The sequence below is a fragment of the Rhinichthys klamathensis genome, unplaced genomic scaffold (genome assembly GCF_029890125.1).
Source record: "Rhinichthys klamathensis goyatoka isolate OS25496 unplaced genomic scaffold, OSU_Roscu_1.1 h1tg000436l_1, whole genome shotgun sequence".
Lineage (NCBI taxonomy): Eukaryota > Metazoa > Chordata > Actinopteri > Cypriniformes > Leuciscidae > Rhinichthys > Rhinichthys klamathensis.
The window spans coordinates 613,409-638,738 of NW_026606932.1; the positions used below are offsets into that span (position 1 = coordinate 613,409).

At 37.2% G+C, this 25,330-nt stretch overlaps 2 protein-coding genes across 3 annotated transcripts; both read right to left on the reverse strand.

Moving 5' to 3' along the window:
* Nucleotides 1-98: 98 nt before the first annotated feature.
* calub (calumenin b) lies at nucleotides 99-6,603 on the reverse strand. Of its 2 annotated transcripts, none has more exons than XM_056236031.1 (7): nucleotides 6,491-6,603; nucleotides 5,695-5,938; nucleotides 5,417-5,610; nucleotides 4,949-5,115; nucleotides 2,287-2,347; nucleotides 1,997-2,196; nucleotides 99-1,296 (listed from the first exon to the last, which is right to left on the reverse strand). In XM_056236031.1, exons 2-7 carry the CDS (start codon nucleotides 5,913-5,915, stop codon nucleotides 1,192-1,194), a joined length of 948 nt encoding a protein of 315 aa, XP_056092006.1. In that variant the 5' UTR covers nucleotides 5,916-5,938; nucleotides 6,491-6,603; the 3' UTR covers nucleotides 99-1,191. The 2 variants fall into 2 exon arrangements, with proteins under 2 accessions (XP_056092006.1, XP_056092007.1); XM_056236032.1 differs by having other exon boundaries at nucleotides 6,487-6,556.
* A 2,918-nt stretch (nucleotides 6,604-9,521) lies between these two features.
* utp15 (UTP15 small subunit processome component) lies at nucleotides 9,522-20,215 on the reverse strand. The gene is made up of 13 exons (XM_056236028.1): nucleotides 20,077-20,215; nucleotides 19,538-19,677; nucleotides 19,321-19,413; nucleotides 16,113-16,297; nucleotides 15,773-15,951; nucleotides 13,753-13,878; nucleotides 13,387-13,522; nucleotides 13,214-13,295; nucleotides 12,951-13,106; nucleotides 12,579-12,680; nucleotides 12,344-12,477; nucleotides 10,092-10,150; nucleotides 9,522-9,966 (listed from the first exon to the last, which is right to left on the reverse strand). Exons 2-13 carry the CDS (start codon nucleotides 19,625-19,627, stop codon nucleotides 9,752-9,754), a joined length of 1,557 nt encoding a protein of 518 aa, XP_056092003.1. The 5' UTR covers nucleotides 19,628-19,677; nucleotides 20,077-20,215; the 3' UTR covers nucleotides 9,522-9,751.
* Nucleotides 20,216-25,330: the final 5,115 nt, after the last annotated feature.

A 25,330-nucleotide genomic window follows, 5' to 3' on the forward strand; every position in this document is an offset into this window, starting at 1 on the left:
AATGACCAGGATCACCCCCTAGTGGATAAGATTAGTATCTCCATAAACTAGAAATTCACCTGGAAACCCCACAAATGGAAACACAATTAAAAACGTGATTCGTTTTGATCAATTTTATTGAGAAAAAACTCTCCGCTATAAGACAGTATTTACAATACCTGATTACAGCATATTGTTCACATTCAATTATAGACATATATACACAAACGATATACTAACATTAAGTGAGGAGGTCATTTTCAGTCATGTATGAATTTGCACAAGGGAAAAAAGGTAGAAAACAAAGCCTCGCATAATAACGAAGCAGTTTGAAGGCTAAGGGAGACAGAAAAAGGCACTTGAGGAAAAAAACAGCTTTAGTTTGTTGGTTCAGTCCATTAATGACAGTACTAACACAAAGGTCTCACTGACAGGTCACAGAGGGTGGAATGGTGTTCAATGGTCCTTGGAGCAGGGGTTTTATTCATAAAAGAGCCCCAGATTAGTTGATAGTTTCTGTCCTTGCACTCACTGTCCTTTGAGTATGAAAGAACAATAAAACTGATCATAGATCAGCACATCGAGCCACGACATCCTGTGTTCCTGCAGGCTCGAGAAATAAACAAATCCTGAACTCTGGTTTCGGTCTGTTTTGATCCAAAGACAATGAAATTACACAACAGTCTAACTATGATCTATTACTATGCCTGATTTTCAATATCATACATTCACTGGCTAAATGAAGATGAAGAACATGTACATGTAGTGGTTGTAAGACATTTGGTATTATTTAGAGAAGTAGTTTACATAATGGTATTGGTTGTTTTTTATTTTAAAAAGATTCATATTATGTGCACTATATCCACTTGAAACAAGTGCTCTATGCTGTGTTGGGTTACACAAATGCCATTAAGCTGCATTATATGGGTGCTTTTAGTGCATTATATAAACCATTAGGCAAACCTCTACACATCACTTTGACAAGCTTCACAAGCTGACCTGAATATTACTTCATCAGAGCATTTTAAATCGCATCAGAATCCAACGCCGATGAGTGTTAAGCTACGAAGGACATGTTCACGAAAAAGGCAAAAAAATTGGATTTGATCGAGTCGGCGTAAAAAAAAACTGAAATGTTTTGTAAACACAGTGATGAAATCATAAAATAAATTATTGTTCTTTTTGCATTTCACAAGTGTAAATTTTTCTAAATTAAAATTCATCGTGTCGGACCAGAGCTTCTCCAAAATCTGTTACTTGGCTCCCGACAAATAGGTCATACTTATCCACAATTTCCTGCTTTGTGAGATGTCCATCCTATCATGGGAGAAGAAAAAAAAACAGTTATTGAAGAATAACTGAAACGATTGTGATATATATTATTACGAATTTATATATAAAAAAAGGCTAAACAATCATATCATCATATATAATTTTCAGCAGTTGTCACAACATCTAATTCATTTTAATTTGCTTTCATCACCCCTGAACAATAGAATTATGGCTTATTAATGAAATCAAATTAATTCATATAAAAATGCATAATTTCTGGAGCTCAAACAGTAGTAGAGCATGGTGGTGCCTTAAACGCAATGCAAGTTGCTTTGAACAAAAGCATCTGCCAAATGTTTTCCATGGATCACAAAAGGAGATGTTTAGCAGGTTGACCCAGAAACTGTTTTCCCATCTACTTTGCATGGAAAAGAACATTTGGATGTTGTGCTAAACTTTTCATTACATAGGTTTTCAATGACATGAGGGTGATTAAATGATGCTAGAATGTTCCATTTTGCTAAAACTATTTATGCATTTATTGGCTTAACTATTTATTTAAAAGCCATTTAAACTTCATGCAAATATCTTACTTTTTTTGAGAGAGAGAGAAATTGACTTTACAATGATTTTAATGCTTTAGGGCGTAGAGCAAACTACAACTTTCAACTTTCAAGATAGCTAAATACTTAATGGCTATGACTTTTTTGCAAAGGGTCCCTTCAGAGAATTACCATGTTTTTACCTGATCTGCGTCAGACTCATACAGAAGGTGTTTGGCCTCAGCCTCTGCATGGTCATAATCGGAGGGTATGATCCAATCACGGGTCTCATCTTTATCCATACGGCCATCTTTGTTTTTATCCCTGAACTCTGTAAACTGTTCCCTTTCGGTTTTCACCCATTCTGGTTCAGTTGGGTCTCCATTCTGGCTGTACATATCACCTGAAATACACAAGGGCACAAGTAAGACAAATCAATACATGGAACAGGAAACGTAAATACACACTTAAAAAAAAAACACTTACGACTTACCAATATATTCATCCAAGTCGATGAAACCATCTCCATTTTTATCAATGTCCTCCATGGTCTCCTGTAGATCAAAACATAGACAAAAAAATTCAAATTACCCCCAAAAGATCATTTAAAGTCATTGTATTAAAGTAGTATTAAATTGTATTAAAAGTAGCTTGAGAGAGCAATATTTTATTTGACTCAACATATAATTTATTACACAAACTTTTAGGCTACAACGGCCTTTTTTTTTTTTTTTTTTAAAGCTACATCTGATTTGGTATTTAGATATATTTACAGACCGTTTATTGCAGCTCACGAATGCATTTACAATTGCATAAACAATGGCATCAGATTAATGGGTATTAAATGAATAGTTCACCAAAAATTGTCATCATTTACTCTCGCTCATGTTCGTTTCAAACCTGTATGACTTTCTTTCTTCTGTGGTACATAAATGAAGATAATTTGAGAAATCAAATCAAATCAAATTATCTCTCAAAGTGTTTTTTGGTTCATACAATGGAAGTCACTGGTAACCGAAACAATTTGGTTGCCAACATTTTTCTAAATATCTTATTTAATGTTCCGCAAAAGAAAGAAAATCATGCAGGTCTGAAACGACATGAGGGCAATTCAATTATGACAGAACTTACATTTTTGGGTGATCTATCCATTTAATGGGCTTTTTTATTAATGTGGAAATATAAAATGTCTTTTTAATGAACTGATACTCTAAATAAGAAACTTAAACTGCCATTTGGTGGCGGTAAATGTCTAAATGAGTAAGTCATTGAGCCATTCAGGCTGCGTTTACACTGCAAGTCTTAATGCACAGATCTGGGATCTCATTTATAAAGCGTGCGTGCGTACGCACAAAACGGGGCTGGAAACGTACGTACGCCAGTTTCCACGCAAAGGTTGTGATCTATAAAAAACAAACTTGACGGGAGCATGTGCGCACCTTTAAGCAAACTTTGAGCCGTGCGTACGCACGTTTTGGAGACGGAGCAGTTTGGCGACACCGATGGTGAGCTGGAGCTAAATGTCTTTTTGGTCACTTTTAGACCGAAAATCTGAAGAAAATTATACATACAGTATACAGAAAGATAATACAAATATAATTTCACTCACCAAGCCTATCACATGAAGCAAACATCCATCCCTTTTTAAATGTCCATCCCTTTGTTAAATATCCATCCCTTTGTTCTTTAGTGAAACTGACGCAGCCTATCTACCGTAAATCTTCATTATAATCATAAATACAGTGTTCTGTGAAATATGTTCCCAATAACAGTTTAAATAAATAAAACTATGTTTTACTTCTGATATAAACATTTAGATTAAATATGGCATTCTGATGAATGGAGTTGGACACTTAAATTACATTAAATCATTACTGAGAAGTTACAAATTTTTTTTAATATTCAATAAATAGAAATATTTGTTGTGGATGCAATGCTTTCAAACACTTTTCCTCTGGCATGCTGTGTTTTAATGTGTTAACTACAGAGATAATTGCTTATCATGATAATAGCAGATTGTCTGAGAAAATAGTTTCGTGCAAATAATGCACTACAAGGTCTATCTGTTTCCATTAAAAATATAAATCAATTAAAAATACTCTTTGGCCAGTGGAAAAGATTGAGAAAAACTTTCTCTGAAATATATTTTACACTATTTGATTTATTTATTCAAAAACAAGGCAAGGATATAGGCTACCAAATTATTTTTTATTAATGTAACTAATGTGACGCCACATCCGTATTTCATATTTTCCAAATGTCTTGTACCGTTAAACATGTTATCACGTGGATGAATAATCATATGCAAATGATATGCAGATGAGGATATGCATAGTAAAATAGGTGTTGTAAGCTCCACATATGGTATTTGTTTGCGTACGCCATTTTTGGCTTTCGGACGCACGTACACTTTTAGTAAGGATTCTACGCACAGTTTTATAAATGAGACCCCTGATCTTTTGGACCAAAATCCGATTTTTTGTCCCGCCTGTTTAGTAGACACGACTGGTATCCAATATCAGTGTTTACATAAATCCTCTCCCAAAATGATTCTGTTGAGGAGCGTTATACTATGTGACATGGTTGACCCTCGGGTTTTGAATCAGAAACAGCAAGGTTATCACCTCATTGCAGAGTAATATAATGTACCTTTCAGTAGCAAAGCTGTATTATTTATAAAATTCATGGCGCAGAGGTTGAAAACCAGTTTCTATGCTTCTGAATTTTTCTGTGTGTGCGCAATTTCTAACCTATATATAAAGTTTACACCTCAATCAAAAAAGCTGTGAGTTTTAGTGTGAGCGCATACAGGCACGTCTGCTTCAGCTATCTATGTAGGCAAACGTCTCGTCATCAAACAAAAACACATACAGGGGCAAATTTGCCCCCATTTCTTCAATTTTAGGGGCATTCTAACTGCCTATTCTAATAGGCTCCATAGAATTGTTCTTGCCCTGCATCATGTTCATCACCAACCAACTGTGTGAAATGATGACCTACATAGGTCTGGGGCAGGTGCGTTAAATGTGTTTATAATTTGAATGCATTATTTGTTCCATAACTAATTAACTGAATTAATGTGTTGCATCGACAGGCCTAGAAACAAGATAACAGCAATAGTATGTAAGATGCAAAGTGTGACTGTCCAGACGTACCAGCACTACAATATCCTTCATGAAGTCAAACTCCTCTGGGTGAAGAAACGCTGTAAACTCTTCTTTATTTGCCCTCATGTCACCATCATGGTCAGCCATCTTGAAACGGCGCTCATCTCTGGTCATCATTTGTCTGTAGTTAAAACCATCCTCGGGATCTGCTTCATCTAAACACACATAGACAATCATATTAGTTGGGATTTCAAGCTATTCCTGGTTAAAACAGTACATGTACATGGTAAACAGTATTTATTTTTTGGCCTGACTCAAATTCCTTTAGTTGTTTTGAGCTCAGATTGTAGTCAGACTGACTGTACAGTCACAACAAATGGATTTGATTACATCACTTGCAAAATGAGGGTATAGCTGCTTGGTCCAAAAGATCAGATTGGAAAACCAAATCAGATTCATGTGCAGCGTGAGCAAAAGCTTAGAAATATGATTCATCAATTAACACATTATACACACCAAGGATGTAACCATAGGTAGCGTTCTTGTATTCCTCCCAGGAGACATAAGCATCTGAGTTGAGATCATGAGCCTGCCATTGTCGGTCCACATCTTCATAGATCCATCGCTTCTGAGCATGTTTGATCCACCGCTTCATCTCATCAACAGTCACAAAGCCGTCATGATCCTCGTCAATCTTTTCTACGATCTTACTGTAGAGAGAAAGAAAGAGAGAGCGAATGGTCCGGAGAACTTTCTCAGAAGAGCTCATAGATATGTGGTGCGTCTGTTTTTACCCCAGTCTCTCTTTGCTCTCCTCTGGAGTGAGCTGGTCAAAAGTCTTTGCCTCCTCTTGTCCGAGAAAAGCCTCGTGGTCGTACTCGAAGTTCTCCTCATCATCGTGCTCCTTGTTGCTGAGGGGGGCGTCGTGATGGATCCGGTCCTTCTTCTCCATGGGTTTGCTGGAGGACTGAAGAACGCAGAGGGCGACGAACAACAAGAGCGGCAACAGGTCCATTTTCACGTACTATTTTATTTTTTCTTAACAGGGTCAAAAAGCAAAGTGGAGAGCAAGTGAATATAAATGCAAACACATGCAATATTGTTACAAATAATAATTTCCTATCATGCTAACTCTATATACATTGATAGTTAATTATTTTATGTGACAGGAAGCTCCTAGATGCATAGAGTAAGTTCTCTACATATTTATCCTCGGAACATATATGCATTAATGTACCATGGCACTGAATGATTACCATATTCATGTTGCCTGTTATTTACATGGCACTCCCATAATACATCTATATATATATAAAAAAACACAAAAAAAAACAATATTTTTTTTGTAGTGCAATGAATGCTGTTCCAAAGTATTATCAAAAAATATATATTATCTCATTTTTTCTTAATAACATTTCATTGTAACATTCAATTAATGTCACAGATATTTAGACATGCAAACATCTTTTAAATTCCTCGCATTAAGCTTCATGCAAATACAAATCACTTTAGAACGAGATAAACGAAACAGCGAAGCATAACGGAGCATATTCGATAAACTGTTTAATGGTTTGATGCAACTTTACCTACCAAATATTGTAGCGTTTCACGCCGCCCGGCTGATCTCAGTAACTCCGGATGTCAAATTAGTTGAGACGCTTCCCCTGGATGGCCCGTTCAACCGACCAATCAGATTGGACAGAACGCTCAGACTTCCCTTAACGCACCAATCAGATTGTAGATTGCCCTCAGGACCGCCCGAGCAAACGCCTTCTGAGTCGCTTCGCGATTGGTCCAGTTCAGTCCAAACGTGATTATGCCATTGGTTTAGAACTGCCACGTCCTCAAGGCACGTTATTTTATGTACTTATTTATTTTATTATTACCCCCCTCCTTCTTCAGAATGCTATCTTGTATGTTAATGTTTCTCCCTTTGAAGTAATATTTTCTTATATGTCTGTAGTCAATTGTTTCATTCATATTAATAAAAATGGGCGGAAAAAAGAAAAGAAAAAAAAAGCTATACACATCTTACTACATAATTATTTTTTTGTAGTTTTTTAACTCCAAGTTTTGTGGTGTTTAAAAATGACTTAATTTAAAAATCTCTTATGTATTCTTCTTAGAATTATTGTTTTTTTATTCAGGCCGCACATCTTATAAGTTTCACATAACATTATGTTTTACTCTTGACGATATTGTGAAGATAATAAAATGGGTCCTAAAAGTAAATTAAAACCTAATCCACCCTTAAAAATCCATTATGGAATTTAATATAATGTATTGACTTACAATATATATATATATATATATATATATATATATATATATATATATATATACAGTAATCAACATTTGAAGTGGATAAAAAAATGTCATCAAAGTTGTCGTAAAACAAGAACGGGTATTGTTCAAAATTCATGTAAAACTTTGAAGAAAGGTTTTGATCCACTTCAAATGTTGACTACTGTTATACACACACACACGTGTGTGTGTATAAATATATATATATACACACACGTGTGTGTGTGTGTGTGTGTGTGTGGTTCAAATCCTATATTAGCCCTCCTGCATCACATCATAATTAGGGCATCTCTCACAGAAATTATTGGAATATTTGTAGTTTCAAGAACCCTTTGAATCAGAATGAAAATTCACACCCTCTCTAACAGTAGATGGCGCATGGAATATCAGAAATGCAGCCGTTACTCAGTAACCCCGTAGTAGACAAAGCAAGCTGGCTTCTTTCGGTTTCTGAACGTATTTAAATGTTTCAAATAATCATTTTATCAGTCACATTACATCCAGTTATGCATTTTAGATTTGAACCTTCAATAAGCACTATTACAGGTTATAAGATATTAAAACATGTTACATATAAAAACACATATAATACAAAGTATTTTGAGAATGGGTAAGTTTTTTTTTTAGCTGTGTACGGTATTAGTTCACCCAAAAATGAAAATTGTCATCATTTACTCACCTTCAAGTTGTTCCAAACCTGTATGAGATACTTCACTTCCTTCTCCTGAACACAAAATACGACATTTTGAAGAATGTCCGTAACCAAACAGTTGATGGGCACCATTGACTTTCATAGTATTGTTTCCCTTCTATGAAACTCAATGGGGCCCATCAACTGTTTAGTTACAGACATTCTTCAAAATGTCATCTTTTGTGTTCAGCAGAAGAAAAAACTCATACAGGTTTGAAACAACTTGAGTGTGAGTAAATGAAAGAATTAAAAAAAATTTTTTATGTGCAGCACACTTAACTGAGCATCTATTGGCGGAGAAATTCAGAATTGTCTTAGATTCTGTAAAAATTTAAGACAGACATCTGTGGTTACACTCAAGGTCGGTAATAGTCAAGATTAGTGCTTGAAAAAATATGGATTTCCCAATGATTGATTCTTACATAATTATTTAACCACCCCAATTCTGAACATAAGGTTACATTTGGCCCTTGGTTACATGTTGCCATACATTTTAAGTTATTCTCAAAGTAATTCTCTGATAACTTCCATCAGTCACTGAATTAAACCACCAATCATTATTGTATTATTGTGTACAGTAGAGCCCGACCGATATATTGGCGCGCCGATATTATCGGCCGATATTAGGCATTTTCCTAACTATCGGTATCGGCCTTTATAATAGACGATAAATTAATATTTTTTTTTAAATGCGGGTGCGGTGATTCATGTATCCATTTATCTAGTAACACATATCTTTGTCACACAAGTGTTTGATCACAACATTTGAGTGATCATTCCAAAACGTTTATATATTTATTCTGTTTATACGGTGTATTCTATATACAGTACCCATCAAAAGTTTGTACACACCAATAGGAAAGTGTGTCCAAACTTTTGACTGGTACTGTACTATAATACACATACATAATATTGCTACTGTATTATAATATACACATAACTAATATCGGCCGATATATCGGTATCTGGCTTTTTTTTATCGGTATCGGCCCCTAAAAATCCATATCGGTCGGGCTCTAGTGTACAGTATAGGCCCATTTTATAATAAGACGATTTTTGATTATCAATGAAAGCCAATTCAATTATCAATTGGACTGGCTTCTCGCATCAAGTTCAAGGCATTGACGCTTGCTTAAAGAACTATCACAGGCTCAGCTCCCTCCTACGAGTCTACGTCACTACCAGAAGCCTACGATCGGTCAATGAGCGACGGCTCGTGGTACCATCACAGAGCCAAAAAAATCACTCTCTAGAACATTCTCATTCACGGTTCCATGCTGGTGGAATGATCTCCCCACCGTCATCCGGAACACAGAATCACTGACAACATTCAAAAGACAGCTGAAAACTCATCTCTTCCGTGAGCACTTAACCTCATAAAAAAATAAATTAAAAAAACTCTTTCCTTTTCCCTTAATCCTCCCTTGTCTGGTTTATGCTACTCTGAGAAATGCCTGCACTTTGTATTTTGAGCACTTCTTGCGTTGTTGTTTTTGCCTCTTCACGATGACTCGTTTTTGCCTCTTCACGATGACTCGCTTTAATTTAGTCCTAATTTGGAAGTCGCTTTGGATAAAAGCGTCTGCTAAATGACTAAATGTAAATGGAGGAAAGAACGAAACAAAACAGATTCAAAGATTTTATGATAGGAATATACAAAATACATTTTCAAATTCTGCAAACATCAGCAGAAAATGGCTGACACAGTGATTATTCACTGTCAGTAAGCAACATCTTCCCCACAGCTGTCTCTCATGTTTGTTTCCTTTCAATATCCCTTTCGTTTGCACCACGCCTTTCAAAGTCTAGCATGTTTCGGTTACGTCACAAGATCCCACTGAGTTTTGTAATGAGTATCAGGCGGCTTGTAGCTGTGACCCCTGCGCTACTGGTGGGGCAGCAAGGGTGGCAACATCTTTTCTGAGGTTCAAGGATGCGAAAAGTGTGTCCAGGATTCCCAAGACCTGTAAAAACTCCTGCTGAAGTTCTGCTTCCCGACCCAACAGCTCTAAAAGACGTTGCAGCAACCTCTCGACTACAGGTGACTGGGGAATAACCTGCTGATACAGATCTACACACACACACACGCACACACAATTTCTTATGAAGAAAAACAGAGAAAAACAATTCTATTTCGCAACCAGCACTTCTTCATTCTCACTTGCTCACGTGCACATGATATGATGTGAAACTCACCAAGCACAATATCCCCGACCGTGAGCAGAGGGCGAGAGAAGCGTGGGTCAGTGATGTACCTGAAAAAAATAGCCAAAAACATCCTTTAACCTAATTTATGAATCATTTCTTTCTTATCAAGTCATTAAATACATGTATCATGGCATGAAATGGCTTGAATCAAGAAAATGAGATCTAGACTCTAGTGGCTTGTCTATGCTTCAGTTTTTGACCTCCTGTTCTGGGTCACTTTTGTGTTGTGTGACCCAAATTCTCAGTTACCACACCCTGAAAACCTGCCTAAGAATTTCCCAGTGCTTTAACCATTCTAAGAAGTCAAGTTTTTGTCACAAGAATGTAATGGCATGCATTTCACAGAATATTAACAGTGCTGAAACTTCTAAATGTGAATCCCACACAGCCTTTCAATATCATGCATATACACACACACAATATACTTTTTCTTTTTCTTAAATTAACATTATATACATATCTGTACTATTTCTACTATCAAAACAGAGCTATTTTTGACCAGGTAAAATTATAGTGTTTTCTTACAATACTAATGACAATTTTTAATAAAAGTATATTACAAAGTTTTCATTTAGACCCTAAAGATTCATATTAACTTGTACAAAAATGGCATTATATGACCCCTTTAAGAACGGATGCACGAATATAGTTACACATCAGATTTTCTCCCATTTGTTTTCGTTCGCATAACAGACTATTTAAATTGAATACTCCACAGTTCACACAATGTGCATTTTGACATAATTGTGTGCGTGGCTGTGAAAGAGAACGGAATTCGAGATCGCATGCATGTGAGAGGCGGCATCTGCGCACGTACTTCAGCTGTGTGTCCGTCAGTACGAGCACCGCATTGAGTCCTTGTTCGTGGCTTATTGTGATTAACCTCAATAACTTTAAAGGTGCAGTGTGTGATTTTTAGCGACATCTAGCGGTTCGGTTGCGAGTTTGCACTAAGGGCTCAGCCCACCGCTCACCCCTCCCTTTCGAAGAAGCTACGGTGGCTAAAACGGGACAAACATCATCGTCTGAGACAGCAGAGAATAGCCAGAGTAAACCAAGTTTCTGTACCACAGTCCATTATAAACCACATCATGGATAAAGTTTACACAAGCCATAGTCAGGTGAGGATGAAGGGTCTTAATACATAATATAATAATAGTAATCAGCTGATTGTCTCACAAACGTAACCAGCACATTCTCCCCACATAGCAAACCCATAATACAGCGAGGGAGAAGAACCACATGAAACTATGCAACTGTATATTTTTTCTAACAGGGTAGTAAAAGTTTAGCTGGCTAAATATGAGCTGTTACTGTGGCTGAGCTGGTTAAAGCGTAAAGCCTTGTTTAAACTCGACGCGTCCGCATGAGCCCAAAGGTGCGTGCGGCAAAAATGACGTGATTGTAACAGCGCGGGCGCCTCCGCATCCCCTAGACACACTTACTACACACAATAGGCTTTTTTTCTCTGATTTTGGAAACTCGATCGACTTAAAATGCTTCCAAGATCGACTTGTCGACCGCGATCGTCGGGTTGGTGATTCCTGTAACGTTACTGTTTTACGGTCAATGACAAGAGTACTAATCAGCTGTCTCACGAACGTAACCAGCACATTTATCCCCACCTAGCAAAGCCATAACACAGCGAGGGAGAAGAACTAAGTTACATGAAACAATCCAACTACATATTTTACACCACTGACAAGGGAAAAGTCACTACTCAGTGTCTATGGCTAGCTTCTAGCTTTCTGCGGCTTCTCTTTCAATGTAGTGACGAAACGCGCTCTGTAACGCTGTTTGTTCGCTGTCGGCTACGGTAGAAACATGACGTCACAATATGTCGACCTTTATAGAAGGGGGTCCCGCGGTTATGGAGATATAAATGCCTCATTCTAAGGTAATAAAAACATTACGGTTTATTAAGTAAGTTCTTTATACACCACTGAACACATAGTTATGGATGTCATATTGCATTTCTGTTAATAGATACTCAATTTTTACACATTGCACCTTTAAGTAACTTTAAGTAGTACTGCGAAGGTAAAGAAGTGTTACACATTAGAACATTTATTTTTTTAATTTGTGATTTGATGAAAATCGGTAGAAGATCGAAGTCAAGTTTCAACAAGTCCCCAGATGAGGCTGTACTACATCAGTATATTATTTTACTGTACTGTACATGAGCCATCATAACATGTGTTATATGAGAGTCTGAAGTCATAATACTGTGTGTTACTCACTTTAGAAGGAAGTCGAGTATCCTGGCTAAGCTTGCTTCATCTCGTCCTGCGAGAGCGTTTTTCAGAGTTCCTCTGCGGTTGAGCTCCATCATAACGACCACCGCAACCTCTGGTTTACTGCTGCGTTTCCATGCCTGTGTAAACATGCACAAACATATACTGGTGTCTTCATCTGAACAGTCATATCAAACATGAAATGTCTTATCTCCACACGTGTGTGTGTGTGTGTGTTTACCTGCAGAGCTGAGTCTAGGGCTTTGGACACCTCAAAGCTTTTTAGCTGTTTGTCATGTTTCTGTAGATGCTGCTTTGCTGGTTTATTGACCAAGAAATCATACTAAAAGACATGAAGACAGTAAGACAACTGAAGCAAAAAAACAAAAAAAACAAGCAAAACAAGAGTTCACTTTATGCATGCCTTAGTAAACGGCACTTAAAGCAAATCCTTATTTTATTGAATTATATTATGATATGAATATTTCAGCTGTTGCATAGCAATATTACAGACCAATTTTAGCTGAAATGTTAACAAATCCAAAATTTTATTAAAATGAATTGAATCATTCATTGAGAAAATAAATAAATGAATAAAATAATAAAATATCACCTGTTTGGGCCCAAAGGTCTTTCCCTTGACATTGACCCGGTACGCTGGTCCCCGTCGCCTTCGATCAGTTAACGTCTCTTTTTCTTCTTTCTGCTTCCTGTGCCTGACGCTCAACACGCCATTGGTCATCCCAACGGCAACTGTGTTATCATTAGGCTAAAGGAGAACCACAATGAGCAACACCTTAAATCAAGTCCAAGAGAAAAATCACTTTTATACGTTTATATTTATAGATTTCTTCCTGTGCAATGAACTAAACGTACCGCAATAGCCAGACTGAGGATGGAAGCCGCACAGTCGAAATTATGCACAACCTTATAGGAGGAGTTATACACTTTGACATGCCTAACATGGAAAGCAAACAGAAGAAATAAATACCAGCACAAATAAGTACATTATAGCCTTACTTTACTATGGCTCACACATGCAAACATACCTGTCCAGTGATCCTGTGAGCAGTTTGTTGCCTGTAGAACTCAGACATGCACACGTAACCGTTTTGTGATGATTCTTAAGAGAAACGAGCTGCTGTCCACCTTTCAACAGGTCCCAGATTTTCACATAGCGCCCTCCTGTAATGCATTCACACAAAATTATTTCAACATGACTCCGATATTTTATTATAAAACAAATAGACTAAGATGAAATCTTGACTGGAAGAGCCACATTTAAAACGGTTGTAAAATAGCACATCAGTTAAATACTACATTAATGCACCAAGTCTAATATGCATTATGACCTATGAGAATAAATGGTTGCAAGGGGTTCTAAGCATTAGTAACGACTGATGAGTGTTGTCTACCTGTGGACACCAGCAGGGCATCTGATGGGTACAACAGCACACACTCCACAGGGTGGCCATGCTGCATGGTCATCACACTGCTCCCTGTCCGCACATCAAACACTTTTACTGTGTGGTCATACGAACCTGCAACAGAGCCAACCATTATTCAGGGCAAACATTAACTACTGTACAAACTATAACCTTTATGAGCATATTTAAAGGGATAGTTCACCTCAAAAATAAAAATGTTGCCATTAATTACTCACCCTGATGTCGTTCCAAACCCGTAAAGACTTTCGTTCATCTTCGGAACACAAATGAAGATCTTTTTGATGAAATCTGAGCTTTCTGAAACCTGTTTAAGCAGGTTTGGTTGAGCTTCTGTTTACCACAACTGATGTGTGAGTTGATGAATGTTTATATGTGAATAAAAGACTAAATTCAATCTGTTCATCATATAAAGAGATCATTCAGAAAATTTTGACTAAACCCCTCAAATCATATGGATTAGTTTTACGATCTCTTTATGAACTTTTTGAAGTGTCAAAGTGGTAGTTGCGTAGCTGTCAATGGAGGGACAGAAAGCTCTCATATTTCATCAAAAAGATCTTCATTTGTAGTAATTAAAGAATTTTTGGGTGAACTAACCCTTTACCAATATCATATACACAATTGTAAAGGACCACTTTGGAGTTAATGTATGCTGTTGATTAAATGAAGTATGTAAAATATTTGTGTAAATGTTTGTAACTTATTCAAATATTTTTATATTTTGTATGTGATTGATCGGAAATTCGGTGCACCTGTAATGTTGAAATTTGTCCCTTTGGTGGCACAGTAGTTTTGCACAAGGGAAGATGAACATTTTAACGGTAGCTGGCAGGTGTGAATGGTACGCAGCTGTGTTTGAGCCTACATGGATTTTATCTGAGATTTTGTGTTTTATTCATTAACTTAAAGAACTTGACGCCCGTTTCATGACGGAAGAAAGGACTATCGTATATTGTTTTGCATTCCTTGGTGAGCGCAGCGAGGTACGATGTGTTTTCATTCATCGATAATTCATAATATTGTTTGCACATATGTATGGTTTATTTTGCTGTGTAATTAATGTTTGTCACCCTAAATGTTTGCTTACATAATGGCGTTTGTAGCCGTGAAAACAAGTGTGTGAAATGTTTGTTGTATGTATGTTTTCAATACAGTATTCACGGTGCTAAGGTGATGATGGACTAAAAGGTTGAACGTCATGCTGGTTTGGCGAACCAAATAAAGGACACCTTATGCATCAGTCGAGACTCTCTTCTTTTTTTTTGGGTCCAATGGCTGCTACAACAATAATATACACACTACTGTTGTTGGGGCTCAGTACGATTTTTGTATATTTTTTTAAAGAAGTCTTATGTTCACCAAGGCAGCATTTATTTGATAAAAAAAAAAAAAAACAGTAATATTGTTTAATATTAATACAATAAAAAAATGCTTTCTATTTTAATGTGTCATTTATTCCTGTGGTAACAAAATTCAGCATCATTACTCCAGTCTTCAGTGATCATTCTAATATGCGGATTTTTGCTGCTCAAGAAAAATTTCTTATTATTAACATTATTGTTGAAAAAAATGTGTGCTGCTTAATATTCTTTAATGAATACGTTCAAAAGTTGTTGTTTTTAAATAACTTTTTTGTAACCAAATTTTTTACTGACACTTTTGATCAATTTAATGCATCCTTGCTGAATAACTTTTTTATTTCTTAAAAATCTAAAAATGATGTCCCCATCCCCCCACCATTGGTCAAACAAACAGATTCCATTCTGTTTAATAATAAAAAATTACACGTGTGCAGTTTTAACCTCACTGACTTGTTGGCACTATGAAACAAAGAACTTTATTGTTGTATATCTAATTGCTGTATAATTGCTGTATATTTATGTGCATATTAATTTTATTTCTGTCAATATTAAAACGTATGGATCTGGCTAAGCCAAATTTAGATGGAAGGGGATGTGATCAAGTCTGGTGAATTAAAAATAATAACCTGTGACAAACAGATCTGGGTTAAGTTTGCTGGGGGCGGCAGCTCTGATATAGTCTGTATGTTCAGTGAATGAGCTGAGCTCAACAGAACTGGCCACATCCCACACACGACACGACAGGTCATCGGACCCCGACACCACACGAAACCCATCAGACAGGAAAGTGGTTGCGTGTACCGCCCTGTGCACAAGAGAGAGAGCAGGAAAGACAGACTTAAGACAAGAGAACTGCTGACACAGCTACATTACTGGGTTTAAAGAAATGAATTGAGTTATTATACAAGTTATTATAATATAAGTTATTATATTATTCAATAGTCATTATTTCATGCCAGGTCATACTTGGAGTGCCCTGTGAACTGTCTGAGAGCCCCTAGGCTTTTGATGTCGAACAGTCGGATGATTCCATCTTCACTTCCTGCCACTAACAGCTTCCCGTCACCTCTGAAGCTCCCTCCATACGCTGTATCCCGGAAACGAGTGAAGCTCCGTGTGGGCTCTTGAGAGTGAGGTCCATATACGTGAATCTGATGCAGAACATTATAAAATCAGTATACTACATGCGTGAGAGCAGCATTATGCTACCAACAATACTGTGATGAGTTCAACTCTCAGGGAACACACAAGAAAAGCTCACAAAAACAGGTCAAGGTTTTTTTTTTGATTGCGACATTATTTTTATGGCAATTAAGAACAAATGATCCACACTGTAATGCACATGAAATATATTTATATACTACTGTGTGTATATATATATATATATATATATATATATATATATATATATATATATATATACACACAGTAGTATATAAATGTATTTCATGTGCATTACAGTGGTTAATGCTTATAAATATCTGGGTATATGGTTTACACCAAAATTGTTATGGTGGAAAACTCGACAACACTTAGTAAACCAAGGAAAGAAGGCAATGCTCTCTTTATTAAGGTTTGTTCGTAAGGATAAAATTAGCTGTAACCAAGCGCTGTATTTGTTCGACCATGGTTGCACCCATATTGTATTATGGATCTGAGATATGGGGCTTTGAGCCAGTGAAGTGTATTGAGAATGTTCAGTTATCTTTCTGTAAAAGACTCTTATGTATCAGTACGGGTGTGAGCAATGTAGCTGTTCTGGGCGACCTGGGTAGATTTGCATTGTCTACTACTTATATGAAAAGGTGCATCACGTACTGGATAAAATTAGTGTCCATGCCTAATTATTGGTACCCAAGAAAATGTTATAATATGCTTTTCCAGTTAGATGAAGTTGGTAGAAAAACATGGGTTTCCTGCATTCGAGTTTTATTGTATCTCAATGGTTTCTCTAGTGCCTGGGAGGCTCAAAGTGTAGGTGATATAAGAATATTCACATCTATTCTGAATCAACGATTGAGAGAAAGAGCACAAAATGCTTGGTACACATTAGTTTTAGATAATAAGAAGTTGAATATATATTCACAATGCAAGTCAATGGTGGTACAGGAGAGCTACATTGCATCTACATACAGTTGGTACGATCTCTGTTATTGTTCAGATGCTCAGGGCACTGATTAGCCATAGAAATGGGTGGAGTAATATACCAATGACAGAGAGAATCTGTAGTTATTGTAAACTAACTAATATCTCTGTGATTGAAGACGAGAAGCATTTCTTGTATGATTGTTCTTTGTACATGGACCTGCGTAAGAACTATTTGAGTGATCTCACACTTGTGGGTGATGTTTGTGTTGATGTGTCACAGGTTTGTGAGTCGAAGCATGCATGGAGACTAGCATTGTATATATATCATGGAATGAAAAAAAGAGCATCTGTCCATGCTATTGTGACTTTGGAACTATGGGCCGAGGCCATGTATTCCTGAAATAAAACTAAACGATGTGCATTACATACATATTTATATACCATATATATATATATATATATATATATATATATATATATATATATACACAGTAGTATATACATATATTTCATGTGCATTACAGTGTGGATCATTTGTAATATATATATATATATATATATATATATATACACACACTGCTGTTTTAAAGTTTTGGATCGGTAAGATGTTTTATATTTTTAAATGAAGTCTCTTCTGCTCACCAAGGCTTCATTTATTTGATTAAAAATACAAAAAAAAACCTAATATTTTTTTAAAAATATTATGACAATTTAAAATAACTTTTCTATTTTAATATATTTTAAAATGTTATTTATTCCTGTGATCAAAGCTGAATTTTTAGCATCATTACTCCAGTCCTCGGTGTCACACGATCCTTCAGAAATCATTCTAATATGTGGATTTAATGCTTAAAAAACATTCAATATTATTATCAATGTTTAAAACCGTTGTGTACATTTTTTTTTTCAGGATTCTTTGATGAATAGAAAGTTCAAAAGAATAGCATTTATCTGAAATCGAAAGCTTTTGTAACATAGTCAGTCACAGGCGATCCACACTCAAATCCAGAAGGGGGCACGCGCGGTTATGCAACGCTATTTGCTACCAGTAAAATGCACAGATGTAGAAGAGACGATCGATCTGCATTTTTACATCTCTCAACCAGTGTTTCAACTGCGGAAAGATATCAATTAAAACAGCTTGAGAATAATATCAATTCTACAATAATATATCACGTAGCATTACATTTACCTCAGGCATTTAATGTCGACAGCAGGTTAGTTCTCTAGAGAAATGAACTCTAGAGAGAAGCATTTCATATATGCACTATATTAGCCTATTCATTATATTTACTTAACATGTTAGTAGTGTCTTGATTATTTAATACATGTTTAAATAAAATTGTCATGAAAACAAATTATGATAGCCACTGTGTAAATGATTATATTTCAAAAATGAATTGGAGTAGAAACTTTACATTTATGCATTTGGCAGACGCTTTTTAGCGACTTACATTGCATTTCAAGGTACACATTTACATTCTTATCAGTTCTTGAAAAACTACAGTGCAAATCAAACCCATGTCCTTGGCCTTGCAAGCACCAACGCTCTACTGTTTGAGCTACAGGAAAGCCACTTTACTTTATAATTAGATTTAGAAGTTAATGCAAAACCTGCCTGAATTTACATGTTTTGTTTTCTTTTTCTTATTTGAACGTGGATTATAATATCTAAAAATAGAATTTTCATAGAACAGCAACTGAATTTAATAATTTGGGCTCTGTTGTTAATTGTAACCTTTAATATTATATAGTAATGTGTAATTAAGGGCTCCATATAGTTTATAACATTAGCCAAGATTTTTTTTTATCCTTAAGAAAATAAATTATAATTTAATTTATGTAAACACAGAGACACATTTGTTAAAAAAAAGTTTAATAAAAAAGGATAAAAGAATCAATTTTGTGTTTAGTTTTCTTCAACAATTAAATAATATAGAATTTTGCATCAAAGTATTGAGAACTGACAGACATTCAGAAACAACTCAACAACTCACTTTGTATAGAATAAATACATACATAAATATGTAAATATGAGAGTAGTAGGAATATGTAATGAGAGAAAAAGAACAATAAATGGACTCACTCTGGTGGAGGCTGTGACGGCATAATTGTGAGGTGGGACAGGAGAGAATTCGATCTTTGTTACAGCACCAAACTCTTTAATCTGCAAAGCAGGCTGAAAGAAAAAACACAGACTGTCATCAAAACCAGGGTGAATAAATGGCGAAAAACTTCTAAGAAATGTTGACCAATTAAAACTGTTAAGATACACCATTAGACATGTAAATAATAAACAATACTTTGTAATTTTTCCAGTAGAGCGTGTCCTCTGTTACTTTCTCTCCAAGTTTTGGATAGGTCTGAATTCTGGTGGGTTTAAACGAAGCCATCTCAGATATGAACACTGATTCTCAGCTGACAGCAGGTTCACTCTGGGGACCTGCAATATCACAACATTCATACGGACATCACAATAAATACCAGCACGTTGCAAGTATTTTGTATTGCAAGCTTGGACTGCAGCTTTATTTCGTTTCAGCCTTACATATAACGTTAACTTGATTTGGCAATCAACAGAAAATAATAAAAAAAAACAACCAGAACAACTCCCTCGAATATAATTATCAAATATACAAACGTAAATGTTGAATATTACATCTGTATATCTATCTATTTATATATCATTCTTTGTTTAAATAAAGAGTCCCTATTTAAATCTATTTCAACAATTAATAACTATCCATCAACCATACACTTCTATGATAACAGGAGCTGAACTCTTGTAGGTTTGTTCGATAAACAGCATCGTTTAATCTAAATATTATACTGTGTTTCTTACCTTATTGTGGCCTCCAAAAAAAATGTAAACAGATTTTTGCTGGCTTTTCTGTACGTTACAGACTGTAAAACATGCGCAAAATCACGTTGATTCTATACATCCACATGGAGACCGCCATTGCGTGACGTCACACTTCCGGTGTTGAACAAACTTTATTGATGATCCTCGACGCAGACTGTGCAAAACACAAATTCATTGATCAAATAAGTTTTCTTTGATTTCTTATCAATGACATTTACAAACACAACTTGATTTCCTGAAGGATGTAGCGGCTATGATGTGGAGCCTGGGATATCAAATAATTACAATATCAGCCCAAACTTTTTTTCTCAGATGCTTTGGTATATATTTCTCATTCTCAGATCACATTTAAACCCTCAAAACTAGGCTAGGCTACATGCTCAACCCCTATGGCTCAACCTCCACATCATCTAGTCTTGTGAACATCATAAAAGCAATTTCTTATTATTTTAAACGAATTACAAATGCTTAGTCCGTTCATGCAATTGATGTACAATTGTCTGCTGTTCCCTACACTGTCAATTGCTTACCGGTATGTCATGTAAATCAAAATATATTATAGGCTATAGTTCTCTGTTGAACAGTCTCAACCCCCATAAATGCATAAGTCATTAAATGGTTGAACTGTCATAATCTGTCAAGCATATTATCTATACATTAGACCTTTTTGGTACATTAGTTGCGCTGGAGAATCTCGAATTTCACCAATGAAGGGAATTTCAACCTATCTTCAAGTTACATTATCTCCATGAGTTGCAGGAAATGTCAGGAGCTACAATAAACTATCTTATTATATAGGGGGTAGTGACGGTTCTAAGAGGTTTTTTGTATTGGTAGGCCAAAATTGTAATACATTTAACCCACATCTCTCAGCTACCCCCCACATGGTAACATGTGTAAATATGATAATATACATACAATTTAATTTATATTTGAATAGACAATGTCAAATGTTGTAACTGGCCCCATAATAGGGGACGGTTGCAACAGTCCACAGGGACAGTTGCAACATTCATTCAAATTGAATAAAGAATTACATAAAGAATTATATAAATTATTCTTTAACATCATTTTACAGTTTCTTTATTTTATTTGTGCACAGACAGGGCACAACTTCACTAAGTTAATTTGGCTGTAAAAAGACAAAGATTAGCAAAAATATACACTCACCGGCCACTTTATTAGGTACACCTGGCCAACTGCTCGTTAACACTTAATTTCTAAGCAGCCAATCACATGGCGGCAACTCAGTGCATTTAGGCATGTAGACATGGTCAAGACAATCTCCTGCAGTTCAAACCGAGCATCAGTATGGGGAAGAAAGGTGATTTGAGTGACTTTGAACGTGACATGATTGTTGGTGCCAGAAGGGCTGGTCTGAGTATTTCAGAAACTGCTAATCTACTGGGATTTTCACGCACAACCATCTCTAGGGTTTACAGAGAATGGTCCGAAAAAGAAAAAACATCCAGTGAGCGGCAGTTCTGTGGGCGGAAATGCCTTGTTGATGCCAGAGGTCAGAGGAGAATGGCCAGACTGGTTCGAGCTGATAGAAGGGCAACAGTGACTGAAATAACCACTCGTTACAACCGAGGTATGCAGCAAAGCATTTGTGAAGCCACAACACGCACAACCTTGAGGCGGATGGGCTACAACAGCAGAAGACTCCACCGGGTACCACTCATCTCCACTACAAATAGGAAAAAGAGGCTACAATTTGCAAGAGCTCACCAAAATTGAACAGTTGAAGACTGGAAAAATGTTGCCTGGTCTGATGAGTCTCGATTTCTGTTGAGACATTCAGATGTTAGAGTCAGAATTTGGCGTAAACAGAATGAGAACATGGAACCATCATGCCTTGTTACCACTGTGCAGGCTGGTGGTGGTGGTGTAATGGTGTGGGGGATGTTTTCCTGGCACACTTTAGGCCCCTTAGTGCCAATTGGGCATCGTTTAAATGCCACGGCCTACCTGAGCATTGTTTCTGACCATGTCCATCCCTTTATGGCCACCATGTACCCATCCTCTGATGGCTACTTCCACCATGTCACAAAGCTCTAATCATTTCAAATTGGTTTCTTGAACATGACAATGAGTTCACTGTACTAAAATGGCCTCCACAGTCACCAGATCTCAACCCAATAGAGCATCTTTGGGATGTGGTGGAACGGGAGATTCGCATCATGGATGTGCAGCCGACAAATCTGCGGCAACTGTGTGATGCCATCATGTCAATATGGACCAAACTCCCTGAGGAATGCTTCCAGCACCTTGTTGAATCTATGCCACGAAGAATTGAGGCAGTTCTGAAGGCAAAAGGGGGTCCAACCCGTTACTAGCATGGGGTACCTAATAAAGTGGCCGGTGAGTGTATAGGCTATAATTAATTATAATTATTAAAATAATTATTAAAAAAACTACAAAATATTTTTTTCATTAAAATCAAGACACTGAAATTTAATAATACTTCTGTGAACTTGAACACAGGTTTGGTTATAATTGTGACGAGGGCTAATGTTTTCACTTATATAGTGAAATATGACAACCGACTAGTGAGGACGTTTTACTGGCTTAGAAATCAGCCGAAACTTTACACGTTTTTTACGCGTGTATTTCGGGGAGGAGGTATAGTGTGCCAGTGTGTGTGTGCACAATCCCAGTAGCACCCCATTGCAGTACACGAGATCCAGGGGGCGGAGTTGGATCCAGATCTAAGTGGTGGAGTTGGGTAGGATTAGGGGTGGGGTTAGGGATCAGGGGTGGAGATTGGTTGGATTAGGGGTGGGGTTAGGGATCAGGGATGGAGATTGGTTGGATTAGGGGTGGGGTTAGGGATCAGGGGGCGGAGATGGGTAGGTTTAGGTATACGTAAGGTGGGAGATCCAGATCCAACTCCTCCCCCTGGATTCCGTGTTCTGCAGTGAGGACCATCTCCACAATCTTCCACTGACTGGGATTTATAAAGTGAATTCTGCACAGGTGTTTTTCCATGGGTTTTCTTCAGTTGCAGCGCGTTGAGCTCTCTAGTATGGCCTTGATTAGCTGAATCAGGTGTTTTTAATTGGGGTTGAAGCTAAAGTCAGGACAGTGGCCATCCAGGAGCAAGATTGGACACCCCTTCACTAGATTTTTTGCTTATAAAGACCGTGTGGTCTATGCTATTTGCAGCGCGTTTCTGTATTTGGTTGTGTTGTGAGTATTTGGAGCACACGTGTTGTGAAACTGATGAAGATGTCTTTTTAATTTGTTTTCTTCAGTTGCAGCGCGTTGAGCTCTCTCAGCCACCGTAGAAAGGGGTTCTTTATTAATCCATAAAATGTATCAATGTATGATAAGTGATAGCCATGATAAGACTTGTTATGCTAGCTTGACACAATAGCTGCATCTGAAATCGCATATATAGTAGGTGAAACAAAGTATGTGACAAAAGAAGAATGTCCAAATTCATTCATTCTCATAAAAGAGTAGGCAAAAAGTACCCGGATGATCTACTACTTCTGTCTAGATTCTGAAGTGTGCATATGGACACTATCCATAGACAGTAAAAGAAATGGACGCAGCGACCCCATAGACTTCAACGGAGAAAAGTGAAGTCAATTAGAAGCACTCACTTCCTGATTGCCAAGCGCACTGCGCATGCTCAAACTGAGCTGATTTCACTCAGCCGCCATTTTGAAATCGCTCCGGTGGGAAGAAAACCCAAGGGGGTAATCCATCAGCCGGAAGTTGAAGCTGCCTCCGGGGGCCGCCATTGTAGCTGGCTATCACCTGCTGTTAGCATCCCATTGACTCCCATTCATTTTGGCGTCACTTTGACAGCGAATAACTTTACATCTGAGGCGTCCAAAGACTCCATTTGTCCATTATTTATTTCTAAAGAAACACGACAATGTATAAAAGGCTCCATTACTTTGTATCTTACGTTATGGCCCCGTAGAAGCCATTCTTGTAAAAAATAGGCTAACGATTGCGTCATAACCACGGGACGCTCTGTCGCACAGTAGAGAAATTACCGTATAGACAGAAGTAGAAGCTCGTAGGCAATCGTTTACTGTCTATGAGGCAATCGGGTGGACATGGAGGCATAAAGTCAAGGGAGAAGCCCATAGATATAGAGTTCATAAAAGCAACGGGACAAAATATTTCAACAACAGATTTGTTTCAGATTTCAATTCATATTTGTGCTGGCACAGCTACTTGAAGGTCAGAACGGTTGCTCACGTGACAACTACGTCGTCAAGCTCAGTTTGAGCCTTGGAAAAAATGAGCGCGTCGCTTCCATTATGAGCACGCATACCGCGCGCCTACATTCGAAATAACAAACTTGAGCGCGCAAAAGACGCGATATGTGAGCAGGCCCTAATGGAGCCTTTTATACATTGTCGGGTTTCATTGTCGGGTTTCTTTATACTTTATTATCCTCGGAAGGAAATTTGTTTTGGACTACATGTTGCTGCATATGCACATAAATATAAAAAAGAAAAAAGAAAAAAAGAGGAAAGACAGTTGATTTTACAAATTTAAAATGAATAAGATAAACTGTTGTTTTAAAACAATAATATCTTAGTAAAAACCTTAAAGGGGTCATATAATAATACATGCACTTTTACAAGTTGATTGTACTGAAATGTGTGTTGGCAGTGCCTGTACACAACCATCATAAAATGATAAAAATCCATCCAGTGTTTTAAAAAAAAAATGTTTTCCCCTGTCTCAAATCAAGCCGTTCGACCGTGTGACGACACACGGTCGGACGCCCCTCCCACGATTGTTGATTGACAGCAGCGTTTCAACACAGACCCGCCCTCGCTCGTGAGCGAGCTGTCAATCATAGTCCGCGCGGAGCGGCGCGGTCATTGTTGATATGCTGGAGCACTGTCTATGAGCAGAATGGCGTCTAAGCCAGTGGTTCCCAAACCTGTCCTCACGGCACCCCAACACTGCACGTTTTCTTTATCTCCCTAATCAAACACACCTGATTCAACTCATCAGCTCATTATCACATGGGTTAATGAGCTGATGAGTTGAATCAGGTGTGTTTGATTAGGGAGATAAAGAAAACGTGCAGTGTTGGGGTGCCGTGAGGACAGGTTTGGGAACCACTGGTCTAAGCGATTGTGGTGTTCTGTTCTTGGGTGTAATAACGAACACAGCAGTCATTTTGATGTTCCTAAATCCGAACCGCTGAAGACGCAGTGGCTGAGTTTGTTTTCGAAGGGAATATTCCCCACGA